Below are 13,659 nucleotides of genomic sequence, written 5' to 3'. Positions count from 1 at the left end.
GGTTTCAAGGTTTCTAGATGGTGGCTAAGAGGAGGTCATGCAAATATTTCCCACAACTCATTCCTGGGCTGCCTCAGGAGCCTTCTGTCTACCTGGGCACCTTCCTTGGGGATCCAAGATCCATCCTTAAAGAGCCTGAGCCACAGGGTATGTGCAGAAGACCCTCTTTCTGCCAGGGTCCTGCTTCCCTTCCAACCCAAAGCCAACTCTAGGAAGGAGCACTTTTTACAGCTGTGAAATCTGCCCGGGTGCTGCTCCAAGGGGCCAGGAAGCTCTGTTTGTACAGATGGCCCCATGTAGATGGCAGTATCTGGCCTCCGCGGGAGGAGAGGGTAGAACGTCCGTGATTAGAGCACTGTTTGTTCTTCCAATGACAAGCACAATTACCCATTCTGTCTAAATAACATTTGGCTTTCCTTAAAGCCATTTGTTCCCATTTGTAAAGGATGAAATGAAAACATCTCCAAAGTGTTTATTTCGCGCAAAGGCCCAGGCTCAGTCCACAATTTCCCAAGCTGACCAGGGACCAAATTGGCCAGGCTGAATTAAATTAGCCACCACCTATGCTCCGTTAACAGTGCTAGTTTTGGAGCTACGTGTGGGAATTTTTTGCCACCTAGTCAAGAGACTTATTTTAGGGGTAGTTGCCCAAAAAAGGACAAAGACTAACGACTCCAGTCTCAGAGGTTGAGCACAGCACGGTCACAGCAAACATTCCTCTGTGTGGAATTAGCCCAAGCATAAATGTTACAGAAATTGTGTTTCCATGGATCATCAATACCACATGTCTGGGGCAGAGAAGGCATGCCGCCTCCCCTACCTGGTCCTTGCACGATGGGCTAAATGCACGTTCTTGTTTCAACCACGGCCCTCCTAGCCCAGCCAGCCGCAGCCCAGCCAGGCCTATGTGGCATGCTATTTGTTTTCCTCTTCCTTCTTCATGAATTTGCAGTCGTTTTGCACAAACATTGTGGCCTTTTTGCAATCTATGATGAAAAGAGCTTCATTCTGAAGTTTTCATTTGTCTGCATTGTGGGCTACGCATCTGAGCCAAACTGCAGATCTGTAGGTGCGGGCTTGTTTTTTTCTCTTTAATTGTGCAGATCACTGGGGCTCTCACAGCTGTAATTTGCCTTTCATCCACTTCAGTGACGGCCCAAAGAAAACACAAAACAAATCCAACCCGAGAAAAAGGAGGGGAGAGGGGAACACCAGCTGATGATCTTACAATCCGCAGGGAAAAGAGTCGCCTTATACAAATAAATGAGGAGCTAGGAATAGTGCAGGATTTAATTAAGCCTGACAGAAGCCAGGTGCACCGAGGTCAGACACAACCAGAAACCTGCACCCTTAGGAGTCATGAGGCCATAAGCCTCCGTCAGGTTGCATTTGCGCTGACCGCCTGGAAGATATCTATTTGGCCCCAAACGCAAGCACTGGAGAGATACAAGATTGGGGAAACTGCCAAGTGTCAAAACCTCATTGAGCTTGGTATGGAACAACGGAGAGTCTATGTGCTTCAGCACAACCAACAGAAGTCATTCTTGCCCCACGTCCAGTGGGCAGCAGACCCAGCATCTCTCTCTCAAGTCAAGTAATTGGGCTTGCATTCTTCTGCCATTGACTCCTGAAAGTCCCAAAAACTAAACTCAGGTCCCGTGGACACTGGACCAAGAAATAGAAAAGAAACAGTTGAAGGGTCACCAATAGGAGTACCGGAGGTGGGACTGGATTTTGTATGGGAAACACCTTTTCTTGGAGGCTCGTTGCCAGAGTTGCTCTTGATTCTGAAATTTGTGTGGGGGAACCTTCAGGAAAGCAACTGGTTGAACTGCTTCCTTTTGTTTTTAAATTCACAAATAATACATGGGTATATTCCCTCAAAGTGTAATACTGAAGAAAAGGCAAAAGTCCACCTCATTGTTGACCAACCCTGTTCTCCTCCCCAGAGGTCACCAGGAGGAAGGGTTTGGGTAATGCATCTTCAGGCCTTGTTTCCTTTCTTCCACAGACATCATATTCCACTGTTCACGTTGAATTATGTGGTTTGGCTCACCTGGGGTTTGGTTTGTTTTATATTAACGGTATCATCGTGTTTGTCACTTTGTTGGACACCTTACTCTGCATTTGACAACATCTAGAGGATACTTTGGTGCATACCAATACATTTATGCCATCCTTTTTAGCTATAGCTTGTCTAGAATCCCATATTGTACTGATTTTCAGTTGATTGTGAACCGCTCTCCTACCAGGGGGCATTCCACCAGTTGTGTCTTGTTTGGTTCTTGCTAACATTTGTAAATAATACTGTAACGAACATCCTTGCAGTTGCCTCTTTCAGCTCACGTTCCTCTAGGGTAGTTTCTGGCTCAAGTGTGTGCCTGTTTTCATTTTAACAGATGCTACAAATGGCTGAGTTTACCTCTCAAAATGAGCCTGTCCCCATTTGGGAGGATGACAGGAATTACTGGACATCCTGGATTTAGATCCCCTGTGACATTTGCACAAGCCACATAATGTCTCTGAGTCTTTCTAGTACCCAAGTAGGCATGGCGCTTGCAAGAGAAGATACGGGCAGCTTTCTCTAAAGGGACTTTTAAACCTAGGGAGTGTTTCTCCAGGACTTTTTAACTGCCAACTGGTAGAGAATATGGCCTGACTGTAAGTGGCAGCTCACCAGAGCTGTGGCAGCTGTGGCCCGGGAGCTAATGCTATCCCTGGGTTCAGCAGGCAAAGGCCTGTTCTCCATGATTAATGAGTTCCACTTGGTTTCTTCAAAGAGTGACTGTGCTGTGCCTTGCTGTTATTTATTTATGTTTTCTTCTAAAAAATTCATGTAAAAAACATCCTTTAAGGTCAGTGTGCAGCATTGTGCTGCAGACTGAACGATTCCAGCAGCCACAGGTAGACCTGTGTGCCAAGAGAAAGTCTCAAATCCTTGGAACCGTGGGACCCATGCCCCTGCACTGGCTCTGGGGAGGAGCAGACCTTCTGGGTTGAAAGGAGGCATCTGGACGCCTTCCAAGGAGGTTCAGGGCTACTCCACTGGAGGAAAGGCATCAGGCAGCAAGGTTGTTTTCTAGTGGGATGTTTATAGTGGGCAAAGCTTCCAGGCTCACATGACTCTGGCAAGGAATGGCAGGGTAGGAGAAGCCAAGAGACCGATGGGCCTGAAACACCATTTCTAACAAGAGCACTGTTTTCCAATGTGTGCTGAGACAAAAATGTGATACTAATGTGACTTTGACACTGAGCACAATGCGTAGTATCTACAACCATATACAAGGGGGGGCCAAAAAGTTCATAGAAAAAGGAATTAAAAGATGTTTGTTTTGGTGCAAAAAAAATCTGAAACCCATGCAGTTTTTTTGCTTTTTCTTTTTAAGATTTATTTATTTGTTTGAAAGTCAGAGAGGGAGAGACAGAGACAGAGAGAGAGAGTGATCTTCCATTCACTGGTTCATTCCCCAAGTGGCAGCAATGACCAGGGCAGGGGCAGGCTGAAACCAAGAGCCAGAAGCAACTTCCAGGTCTCCCACAAGGGTGGCAGTGCCCAAGCACTTGGGCCGTCTTCCACTATTTTTCCAAGGTCATTAGCAGGGAGCTGGATTGAAGTGGAGCATCCAGGACTTGAACCAGCACCCATATGGGATGCTGGCATCACAGGCAGTGGCTTTATCCACTATGCCACAACACCAACCCCACTTATATATGCTTTGTGTGCTTCATCTGACCAGCCCAAAAATCGAGCTGATGCCTCTTGGACATGAAGCCAGAGTTTATCTCAGGAAAGAAACCAGCGTGAGTTTGCAGTCTAAGTGAATTAGAGATAAATCACACACACACACACACACACACACACATATCCCGCATTATTTTGGCTTCTTCATGTAATTGTGCAAAATTGAACATGTTTAATATTATTAACTAACATTCCCAAAAGCAAAGGCTCGGATACAGACCTGAAATGATAGTATATCAGGCCTTGGCTTCCAACAACAGTAGTTTCTTTCTCTGGCCCCAGGACTCATTATCAGGATGCCCAGACTAGAATTTTCTACAACTTGTTAGGGAGCAGCCAGCCCTAGTAATGATGAGAGTGTGGCAGGATCTTCGAGCCAGAGGTGGTCTTGACCAAAGTCCTATTCTCAGCTGGCCTGCTGGGTTTTGAGGTTTCATTTTAGCACTGCTAAAAAAACCCTTTTTGTCCCTTAGTGTTTCCTTACTGCCACCAAAGGCATGGAAGAAGGTGTATAAGGATTTGGGAGCTGAGGGTGGGCCTCCCCATTGCTTCTGTAGAGCAGTTCCAACAGCTGGTATAGAGGGAGAAAAGATAGTCATTAGGACCTAATTAGGGGCCAACATGGGACATGTCAACAAGGCCCTAGAAACGTCCCATCAGCCTCAGCCAAATGTGTACAAGAGTGTGAGCCCAGGAGTGTTCATGGGAAGCTCTGGGCCCACAAGTCATCCCTTTCTGCCTCTGTAGCTCCTAACAGGGCCACTGTCTCTACCCATCTGCCTTTGTGGCAGGTGCAACTCACGTTCAACCTCCAGCATCTCTTTTCTATACTGTCCCTTTTTCTTGGCGGCCCTGTTTCTTATCCTGCTGTCCTTATACTTTCTCTGTCCTACCTCTACCAAAACCTTCTCCAAGAAAAGCCTGGGCAAGATTCCTTCACATAAATGCTTACTTGGTTACTTCCTCCTTGTATTTGCATTTTTACAGAAAACCGAACCTGAAGTCAGAGGAACTTTTCTGTTAGTATTAAGGTCCTCATCTCTTAAGAGGACAGAGAGAGGTAACTTTCTGGTACCTGTGGTCAGAGGAAGAACCCAGCCTTTAACAATAGTGAGTTCTCTTAGTGACATACATATTTACTTTTTCAATGACCTATAAGATGGGGGAGGCAGTCTTTAAGGAGACATAATTTGTTTGCATTGGAAGTGGATGCAGTTTTGCTTCTTCAACTCCATCCTCTCTCATGACCAGGGTATCCAACTACTGCACCTGGGCAGTTTCTAGGGCACAATTCTTTAAAAAAAATATTTATTTATTTGAAAGACAAGTTACAGAGACAGAGACACTCCCCAGATTGCTGCAATGGCTGGGGCTAGAAGAGGCCAAAGCCAGGAGCCAGGAGCTCCTTCCAGGTCTCCCACATGGTGCAGGGGCCCAAAGAAGTGGGCCATTCCCTGCTGCTTTCCCCAGGCACATTGTCATGGAGCTGGATCAGAAGGCAGAAGCTGGAACCCATGAGGGATGCTGGCACTGCAAATGGCAGTTCCACCTGCTGTGCCACAGCACCGGTCCCTAGTGCACACCTCTTGAATACTGGGAGAACAAGAAGGGGAATTGCAAGAGAGGAGAAATGTCAAAGTCTGCTGGGAAAAAGCTCCCTGAAATACAAAGATACAAGACTTTCCTAACAACTCAGTCCAAAATAAGGGAGGAGAGAGGGGAAAAAAAGTATTTTTTCACTGCAATTTTCTGGTTTGTTTTTGTTTTTGTTTTTTTCTCATCCTCCTGCTTTAAGAGATGATAGCAGGGCCAGTGCTGTGGCACAGCGGGTTAAAGCCGGCACTGCAAGAACCATATGGGCACTGGTTCTAGTTCCAGCTGCTCCACTTCCAATCCAGCTCTCTGCTATGGCCTGGGAAAGCAGCAGAAGATGCCCTAAGTCCTTGGGCCCCTGTACCCACGTGGGAGACCTGGAAGAAGCTCCTGGCTCCTGGCTTTGGACTGGCTCAGCTCCGGCCATGGTGACCATTTGAGGAGTGAATCAGCGGATGTAAAGACCTCTCCCTGTCTCTACCTCGCTCTGTAACTGTCTTTTGAATAAATAAAAATAGATTTTTTTTAAAAAAAAAAGAGAGAGGATAACAAACAAAAGAGGTGTAAAGAGTCAATTTCTTATTGACATATCTGCCTATGGGGTGGAGAATAGTCCCAATTTTTTCAAGATTTAGGGTAAAAAAGAGACTTCAGAATTTTCTCCCTTCAGGTTTGCCGAGTTTTCCAGCCTGCACAACATGAAGCTTATCATGATAGCCAAACACTTCTCTGGCTGCAACATTTCTCATTTTCATCACATTGTTGGGGCTCAGTGAAGTCATCCTGGCTTTAGCTGCTTGTCCTCCTCCACACTTGAACATATTACTCGAAGCCTCCTTGGTTGCAGTCAGTATTTCTAGTCCTTTTTAGTGTTTCTTCTTAGTTGTTCAACTAAAAATAATAGAAAAGAATGGCTGAATGCAAGATCAAGCTCTTCTAATAATTTCACACCAAGCCCTCTTTTCTTTTCTCACTTGAAAACTTTGGAAAAACTCCAAAAAAATGTTTCTTTTCCCTGACCTTGCATAGACTTGGCTACAGCCTAAAAGATTAAACACTCGTAATTCAGGATCTTCTACTTCTAAACTCAGCCAAACCCAGGGAGGAATGGTGCTCAAGGAATCTGACTTTCTCACAAAGATTTGCAAGGTTTCAATCAACATCTGAACTTTTGGCTCTTTGTTGCAACTGGGGATGAACAAACTGAGTTAGGGAAATTAAGTGTAGTGGGGAGGGGAAAATTCAGTCAATACTAAATGCGAGGCTGAATTAAGCATTTTGGAGCTCCAGGAAATATCCCCTTAGTCCTTCACCATTTCTCATTTGTTGAGCTCTTGGTGCTGTGTTTCCTGCTAGGATTAAAACAGAACAGCTGAACGAATTTTCTGAGGCCTACTCCCATCTGAACAACTCAGTGATTTAGCTGGCTCAAGGGGTCCAGGAACTTGGAATCGAATTCAATAAAGGCTCTGAGTGTCCAAGAGCTTGTCCCAAATAAATCACAGGCCCCAAACAAGGTGTTGAAAACCTGTAGCTTACTCTCAGTTCCACTGCTGATTTGGTCAATAACTTATTGCATTTTTCTACCCTCCCTCCTTAACTTCTTCATGTTTCAAGTAGAAGTTGATGACACCAGTACCTGTGAAAAATGAATGATTTCAATGCTTTCCTGTGTGTCAAGGGCTCTTCGATCCTTGCTTTCAAGTCCAGTTGCGGTTTGGTAGGTTAAGTGTATGTGCTAAGACTGGCCTTCCATGAGGCTTATCAGCCCAGCCATAGTGAAGGTGGAGACCTGGGACAAGGGACACATTTTCCCCACATGTCAGTTCCTAGATTGCCAATTCAAAGGACTGGGTCCTAGCCGAATTGGGCAAGAATCAACAACCTAGAACTGCATGGCTGCCCTCCACCTGTCCTTCTCGTTGCATTCTTTCTGCATACCCCTCAAGCTGCATCACTTCAGGGTGCAAGCATTCCCAGGAGAGGACAGATGTGGGGTGAAAATGGAAGGTGGACCATGTGGGGAGACAGAGCCCTTGTGCTGGAAGTCACTTCATCAGCCTTGACCAGCAACCATCTTCAGAGAGCCCTCATCAGGAAGGCCCTTGGACCGTCCTCATTTTCTTCCCCTAAACACCATGGAACTCTATCTAAAGCAAGGAGAGCATGAGCAGGGACTTTCCGGGGAAGCACACGGAGACTCAGGGAGGGCAAAGACTGGCCGACGCCCCACCTGAGGGAGAACCCAGACAAGGGGCAGCACCTGCTCCCACGCCAGGGCTCCACCGTGTCCCCACTACTGCCTCCCACAGACGCTGAACGGTCCTTACAGTGTCTCTGCCACACCTTCTAAAAGACAGCTCTGGCCGGCGCTGCGGCTCACTAAGCTAATCCTCCACCTTGTGGCGCCGGCACACCGGGTTCTAGTCCTGGTCGGGGTGCCAGATTCTGTCCCAGTTGCCCCTCTTCCAGGCCAGCTCTCTGCTGTGGCCAGGGAGTGCAGTGGAGGATGGCCCAAGTCCTTGGGCCCTGCACCCCATGGGAGACCAGGAGAAGCACCTGGCTCCTGCCATCGGATCAGCGCAGTGCGCCGGCCGCAGCGCCCTGGCCGCAGTGGCCATGGGAGGGTGAACCAATGGCAAAGGAAGACCTTTCTCTCTCTCTCTCTCTCTCTCTCTGTCCACTCTGCCTATCCAAAAAAAAAAAAAAAAACAAAAACAAAAAAAAACAAAAAAAAAAAAACTCTGTCAACAGATCCAAATGGGCCTATTTCTTTAACAAATAGTTTTATTTATTTATTTAAGAGGCAGAGATATCTTCCATCCGCTGGTTCATTCCCTATATGGCTGCAATGGCCAAGGCTGGGCCAGACCGAAGCCAAGAGCAAAGAGCTTCATCTGGGTCTTCCACGTGGGTGCAGGGGCCCAACCACTTAGACCATCTTCTCCTGCTTCCCGAGGTGCATCAGCAGGGAGCTGATGAGAAGTGGAGCAGCCAGAACATGAACTGGAGCTGCCCGCCCCTCAAACAGGACTCTTAACCCATTGTTCAGAGTTGGCATGGAAGGGGCTCCTCTAAGAAAGCCGACACATGCTGGTGTCCCGAAATGATCTGTGTGCGAGTGGCCTGGGATGAACTGCCTTAAATCATTGATCTCACGGTAGCCTGTGGTTTGGGGCAGCCCTCTGCCAGCAATCTTGTGAAGCTTCCTTCACAGTACAGAAAATAAACAGAATGCTGTGGCGGGCAATGCATTCTCAGTGGACCACAGTGTATCGAAAGTGGGGACAGGAATGGTGGCACACTTCCGCAGAACAGCAAACTGATGGAGCAGTGCTCACCCGGAAGGATCCCTAATTTAGAAGAAGGAAGAACATGAGGGTGAGAAGAAGGATGTGTAAGTGTGTGTGTGTGGGGGTGTGTGTGTAAGGAAACAGCACAAATTCCTGTTGGAGACCTCAATCACACACTGGGACTCTCCCAGCTGCAGGTTGGTGTGTCTTGGGTGTTTCCCCTGAAGAGTCTGTGTGGTCCTAACACCACCAGGCAATGTTCCAGAGCCCTGGGGGAGAGGCGTATTTCATTAGAGGAGTTTGTGACTGGGTATGGCTGTGCACCATTTGTTGCTGTAGGGTTGCAACTTACTGAGACCGATACAAGAGAATGTCTGACTCTTCTAAGGTGGAGGGAGTCTCTGGGACAGTGGGCTGGAAGGTTTTATAAGTAGCCACTGTAATTTCTTGCTTTGAAAAATCAGGGCAACGGGTGAGGCATGAGACCTTGAATCACTCCTCACCACGCACCCACTAAGTCTCTCAGTGATGCAACGGGAAAAGACACCTGGGGAAAGAAGCTGCCTTTTTGGCTTGAGACTTTGTGTAGTTGGACAATTTTTGTTTTTCAGGAATGGCTGCTCTGCTCCCTTGATTACTCCAACTCTATTAAACTCCCAGTCATCCTCAGTTCCCCTCTTCCTCTCACCGTGTTGCTATGTAGCAGCTGGGAGAGGAGACAAGGGGGCAGAACTCTCAGTTGCATGTAGATAAACTCAGGGTGGAAGATTTGTGGCTGAGCAAGGCCATCACTTTGAATTCCTTGGTAGGTCCGATATAAGTGAATGTGAACCAAAAAGCGAGGGATCAGAGTCAGGGTAAAAAGGCGCTTGAAAGCATTCCTATCAATCAAACAGATAAGGAACCAGGACTCCCCCAGGCATACCTTACACAGCCTCAGTCCGAAGCATCCTCCTCCTCATTCCCACAGTTTCTTTTCTGGAAGAGCCCCAGCTTGCTTTGCCCTCTCCCTGCCTGGACTCAGGCAGCACATGGTTGCCTTTATGCGGAGTTGTCACTTCCCAGGCACCCTGAAGGGCCTTCATGGCAGACGCCAGGTCCTACACATCTTTATTTCTCCAAGTCCTCGGTGCAATTCCGGGGCACCTAGTACACCCTCTTACTGAATGATGGTTGGCTGAGGAGTTGGTGAGTTGGCTAATGGCGACTGCCCTTTGAAAAGCCATGCAATTGAGCCAGTGGCCCTTTCTGAGTGTCTATCATGAAACACATGAACGCCTACATTTCAGATCACCCCCTCTTCATGTTCAGAAATGCCTTCTGAGTTGTCACTAAAGTGGTAAGCCAGAGAGTGTGAACCCTGCCAACCAGAATGCGAAACAAGGCAGCCTTTTATCTGTTAGAACAAGGTAGCAGTGATGCAGAGGCGCTCACAGTGTCCAGCCCACCTCAGAGAACTTGAAAGCAGGTTGGGTGGTCCCACCTGACCTGATGCGGATTTGAAATTCAGCATTTGGGCTTTGGAGTCAGGCCAGTCTGAGACTGAATCCACACAAAGGTCCCCGAAGGAGGCAGGGTCATGTGAGCACAAAGGTTGAAAGTGGAAGCTGCGTGGGCGGCGAGATCCATTCCTGACCTGGATTCTCCCAGAAACACGGCCCGTTCCCCTCTCCCCGGCCTGCCTTCCCCTCCAAACACACCCATCCACTGGGAGAGAGTCCCGGAAGGTCCTCTCCATGTTTTTCCCCATTAAAAGGAAAAAGCTAAAAACAATCTGCTGTGGCCCTGGTCCCTTTCTCCTGCCGTCTGCTGCCCTCCACTGTCACCTCCCCAGCTGGTTCACCAGCCTGTGGGGGCAGCTTCCGCTTCTCTGCCTTGAGCCTCTCGCTCTACTTTCTCCCTCCTGTCCCTCTGGAGGGTCCCTTCACCTTTGCTTTCCAAGCACTAGCGGATGCAGTGAGAGGACTACACTCCCTCCTGCCAGCATCCTGGGGTTTGCCTACTGAACTCAGCAGAAAAGGCAAGTGGCCTGCAAATGGCTAAGAGGCTCTCAGCAGAGACAGCTGTTAATCAAACACAGATATCAAGAATCTGAGCAAGAAGACTCAAGAAAATTGCCATCAAAGTAAATTACTTTTTGTACAAATGTTCCCTTTATTCGGGTTTTCCCCTGTGTGCCTTTCTTTTCTTAAGACTTGGTGAACAGATGCGCTTTGGAAAATGTTGATTAACTTATGCTTCTCTCCACCCCGGCCCACTCACCCAAACTCCTGGGAGCCGTGATTATACAAAAAGCCATGTCAAGCCGCTACAGTGTGCTTCTTCACCTTAAGTAGCCTTTGACTCTCCAGGTGCAGAACTCTCAGCTGCATCTGGGTGACTGATTTCACAGAAGCTTAGAAATGGGCCACTTCTGGGGAAGTCATCTGGTCCAGTCCTCTGCCTCCAGAGGCAAGAAACCTTGACCTCCTGGGATGAAATGTTCTCACAGTCATTGTCATCCTATTACCCTTATTCCTTTAAGATCAGCGTCACATTCACCCCTTTCTAGCCCATGATGAGTAGTGTCCCAAGCCTTCTTCTCTGAGGATATGAGATAGAGCAAGATGACATTTCAGCCTCCAAGAACTCGTCACATCCTTGGCAGAAACCAAGTCCCTAAAAGCAAAAACAGGATTTGGCCCAGAAGTCGCTGGCAGGAGCCCCACAGTTCTCATCCCAGGCTGATTCGCATATTCTTATCCGATGTTCTTCGTCTTCTAACCGTGAAGGTGTTAAGACATACGCGCATCCCATCAAAACAATTAATTGTCAAAAATGTGACAGTTTTCTCCCATGTTCAGTTTTTTTTGTGAGGTTAAAAAAGAACTCAGGGTTGACTTTCACAAGCTCGATCTGATCCCTGTGACAGACACCACCTGCCTCATGTTGGTTCACGTCCACGTCTTCATTCCAAGGAAACAGCCTTCTATGTAGGGGCCTGAAGAGTGATTCAGGGGATGGGTATTGAGGTGGAGAAGCTGGTGTGGCCTGCAGGTGCCAGCTGCTATGCAGTGAGCATGCCAGGAATGGGCTGGATTTCTGGAGGATTGGTGCCACATGGCATTGATCTTTCCAAGTAGGGTCTTGGCAAATTGTTTTGTACATCCCTTCCTGGAGACCAAGGAGATGAGAATGTGCTTTAGTACTTTGGCCAGGAACAAAGAAGGCTTCTAACATGATTAAAACCATCACCTCCAGGAAAGACCACATTTCAAGTACGACAGTGATAGATCAATCTGCAGTTCAGATCATGGCCAAGTGGATCCTCCCTGAGATGTAGTGCTGACGATGGAGATGCTCAGGATGGGCTCAAGTTGTCCGCCTGCTCTTGTTTGATACTTTCATTGTTTGGGATTTTAAGTGCTGTCTTCAAGGTTGTTCATCTGACTTTGGGCTGGGCAGAACTCCCAAAAGGCTACCTACATTTTCTGGGGCCATCTTGAGCTGACAGCCTGGAAAGGCATAATTAGCTTGTGAGATAGGAAAAAGTGATAAGACCTTGCTCTCTGCCACATATTTGATTCTCTTTTTTAATGTTTTGCCATTTTAGACAGGTAATTTTCAATGGCTGTGATTTCTGTAAGATGGACAGCATCATGAATAGACAGAGCTGTATTACCCTTCCCCCTGCCAAATTATCATAAAAAAGGAAAAGATAGTGATAATACTGGAAAAAGATTCAGAGTAAATTAACTTAGCTCTATTCAAGCCTGGGCTAGTCAGATTGGATGCCTGTGTTTGATCTATTCTAAATAGTGAAGAAAACCAATAGAAAAATAGACTGGAGCAAGACAAGAGATGTTAGCACAGATATGTTATGGTAGACAGGCATTATGAAGTTCTTTCCGGTTCTTCTCTTACATTAAACATAGAATGATGAGGCATGACTTTCTTAAATTACCATATTTATTTGAAGGCTAGAGAACAAAGACTGGTGTGTTGTGTCTATGTAGTTGCATGCACGTGAAGAGATGCAGAATGCTCCACTCAGTGGACATCTAATGGTGACTGACTGTGCACGGAAGATGCCGTTGAAGGTGCCTTAGCTAAAACCCAGACCTATATCAGTAATGAATGACTCTCATTATGAACACCCGAGTGACAAGGTTTACTTGTTGCCAGAGTCCCAGTGTTTCTAATTAGTTCTCTTTTTCTGGTTGTTGTTGTAGAAACATTCCAATAATATATATTTTAAATGATCTAGAAGTGGTTGTGATTCTTGAACTGCCTACCCTACTAGTAGGTTGCACCTCTGTCTGCCTTTTAGTCATTGGTGATAGAACCTGCTATAACTTGGTTTGTTTTTCTTTTCATTATAGTGGACATCCCAGAAATACACGGGAGAGAGGGATATGAGGATGAAATTGATGGTGAGTATCACTGTGATTTAGCAGATAATCATGGCATTCAAGTTTGATTATAAAGACATCAACAAAAATAATACCCAGGGTATTAGAGGGGCAGGCTTTAAAACTATCAGTCAGAAATATAAGTGAAAAGAATCCAGAGAAGAGTGAGCAAACCACCAATTGCCCTGTCAAAGTCAGACTTAGATATTCAGAAGGCTTATTGAATTCCCTCTGCCTAATCTGAAACAGGTCCTCTGTTTCACACAACTTTCTATACTGATGGACTTCAAATCTTGATAAACCCTTTAGAAGTGAAAGGTGAGCTCCTCTATGTGTCACCGCTTGAACCCTTTAACCTCATCCCAAAAAGGGCCTGAGTCAATGAGCATAAATGTGAATATTCTCCCAGGGCTGCTCTGGCTTTGGTTCCCTGGCTGAGGATGGCGGGGGATGAAGGGGGAGAGTGTTCAGTAACCTTTCTCATACCATCGAAGATTCCAAATCTGGCTTGTTACAAGTTTTAGGTTTCTTTGTCATACTACCCATCTCATGTTCATATTTATTGCAAGTTCTATTTTTCCACTTCAAATACACATGCTGTAAGAGGCTGACACAAGACTCCTAACTGGAGGGTGGCTAA

At 46.7% G+C, this 13,659-nt stretch overlaps 1 protein-coding gene and 1 long non-coding RNA gene across 4 annotated transcripts in view; one reads left to right on the top strand and one right to left on the bottom strand.

The window, feature by feature from the left end:
- Nucleotides 1-13,659, top strand: part of NRP2 (neuropilin 2) — a 117,386-nt gene that overhangs the window by 99,034 nt on the left and 4,693 nt on the right. For both annotated transcript variants that reach the window (XM_008259015.4, XM_008259014.4), the window contains exon 16: nt 12,990-13,040. In XM_008259015.4, coding sequence (XP_008257237.1) covers nt 12,990-13,040 — 51 coding nt within the window. The remainder of the gene's footprint in view (nt 1-12,989; nt 13,041-13,659) is intronic.
- LOC127491712 (uncharacterized) overlaps nt 6,108-13,659 on the bottom strand; it is an 87,847-nt gene continuing 80,295 nt past the window's right edge. The window contains exon 3 of one of the 2 annotated variants that reach the window (XR_007920595.2): nt 6,108-6,226. This is a non-coding gene — a long non-coding RNA (uncharacterized lncRNA). Of the gene's footprint in view, nt 6,227-10,762; nt 11,782-13,659 lie in introns of those variants that run through there. The other variant, XR_007920594.2, reaches the window with a different exon arrangement.

Source organism: Oryctolagus cuniculus, chromosome 3 (genome assembly GCF_964237555.1).
Source record: "Oryctolagus cuniculus chromosome 3, mOryCun1.1, whole genome shotgun sequence".
Classification (NCBI taxonomy): domain Eukaryota; kingdom Metazoa; phylum Chordata; class Mammalia; order Lagomorpha; family Leporidae; genus Oryctolagus; species Oryctolagus cuniculus.
The sequence above is the reverse complement of the archived record's forward strand: the minus strand, read 5'-3'. Positions and strand labels throughout refer to the sequence as shown.